Consider the following 1,548-nt stretch of genomic DNA (forward strand, 5'->3'; position numbering starts at 1 on the left):
TGGTGAAATTAAAGAATCCCAGAATTTCCAAGCCCCCTCAAAGGCTGGGTGCACTATGTGTGCCCCTCCTGCCAGGGCAGCCTCATCCTGCGTGAGGAATATGGGAATAATAAACTGAATTAACATTTGGGGTTGGATTTTTTTCCCCTTTTTTTCCCTTTTTTTTTTTTTTTTTTTTTTTTTTTTTTTTGGTGAAGGATTAAGGCCACCATGGTGTCCCTGTTGCCCAAGTGGATGTTTGAAGAGTTCCCCCACATGGAGAACAGCACCGTGGTGAGGTCACTCCAGGTAAGGGCAGAGCCATCTCCCAGCTTTGCTCCACCTCGGATTAAAGTTTGGGATTGGAAAATCCCTCTGAGATCGAGTCCAACCATCCTGCTCTGTGTGCTACACCCACAGGGATTTTAAAGCCCTGCAGGGATGGGGATTCCATTGCTGCCCTGGGACAGCGATGAATTTTCCCTAAAACCCAACCGAACCCTCCCCTGGCCCAKCTTGGAGCCATTTTGAGAAGGTGACTTGCTCCAGAGATGGGAGAAGCATGSATGGGCAGAGGATTGAGCTCTCAGGGCCTGGGAACTCCCAGGAATCATTCCCAAGGCATCCCAGGGTGTGTGGGAKCCYRGAGCAGTGAATTATTTTAATTCCAYACACCCCMTATTCCATGGCCTGACTCAAGGTGAAAAGAGCCCTAAATCTCATCCCATTCCTCCCCCGGTTGCTCCAAGCCCCAGTGACAGCTCTCCCCTTAACCAAATTCACCATTTTGCTGCCTCACCCATGTTTTTTTTCAGGAGAAGGACGATTTCCCCAATAACAGCCTCCAGGAGCCGTTCCTGGGCGATCCCGCAGTCGCGGAAATCGAGGAGGTGCCGGCGCAGGAGCAACACAAGAGCCTGGACAGCAGAGAAAAGCCCAGGGAAGAGGTGCCCGAGCTGCCAGGAACCTCAGTGCCCCCCAGAACCCCGAGCCCAGAGCAGCTCAGCCCCTACAAACCCCAACTCTCCGAYGGGAACGCTCTGGGATACGTCACCGGTGGGATTTACCGGTCCCAGCCACCCGCGGCCATCCCGGAGCCACAGACCGGAATTTTCTGTGGGGATTACACCAGCCCCATCCAGCAGCTGTGGGAGCAGCAGGGAGGGGAGCCCCAGCCGTGTCTGCTGGATAAAATCAACCTGGTCCTCAACAGCAGCCAGGCGATCCCGGTRCCGGCGGCGCACGCGGCGTTCCCGTGGGAGCAGCGGCCGCCCAGCGATGTCCCCGAGCAGATGTTGGTCCCMGAGGAGCTGCTCTCCTGCCTCAGATCAGCCAGCAGGGAGACGGGGATGTAAAATTCTGCTTCTCTCAAAGCATGGGAAAGTTGTTCTGGGAAAAACAGAATTGTGGATAAAATCCTGGAGCAGCGGTTGAGGAGGTGTCAGCGGTGGGATCGCCAATGAAGAACCCGAGCAAAACTCCGCGTTGGAATTTTGTCCTCTTGCTCCACCGCAGGTTTGGGTGGCTGCCTGGAAAGCTTGGGCCAATTAATCCCGGTTTTAACCTTAC

The 1,548-nt window shown here is 54.6% G+C and overlaps 1 protein-coding gene across 1 annotated transcript in view; it reads left to right on the forward strand.

The window, feature by feature from the left end:
* The window catches only part of LOC130587002 (interleukin-23 receptor-like), a 14,138-nt gene extending 12,766 nt beyond the window's left edge, over window positions 1-1,372 (forward strand). The window contains exons 13-14 of the mRNA XM_057387952.1: window positions 198-288; window positions 795-1,372. Coding sequence (XP_057243935.1) covers window positions 198-288; window positions 795-1,334 — 631 coding nt within the window. The 3' untranslated portion in view covers window positions 1,335-1,372. The remainder of the gene's footprint in view (window positions 1-197; window positions 289-794) is intronic.
* Window positions 1,373-1,548: the final 176 nt, after the last annotated feature.

Source organism: Malurus melanocephalus, unplaced genomic scaffold, assembly GCF_030028575.1.
Source record: "Malurus melanocephalus ecotype Western Australia unplaced genomic scaffold, MMel_1.1 scaffold_1454, whole genome shotgun sequence".
In the NCBI taxonomy this organism is placed as follows: Eukaryota; Metazoa; Chordata; class Aves; order Passeriformes; family Maluridae; genus Malurus; species Malurus melanocephalus.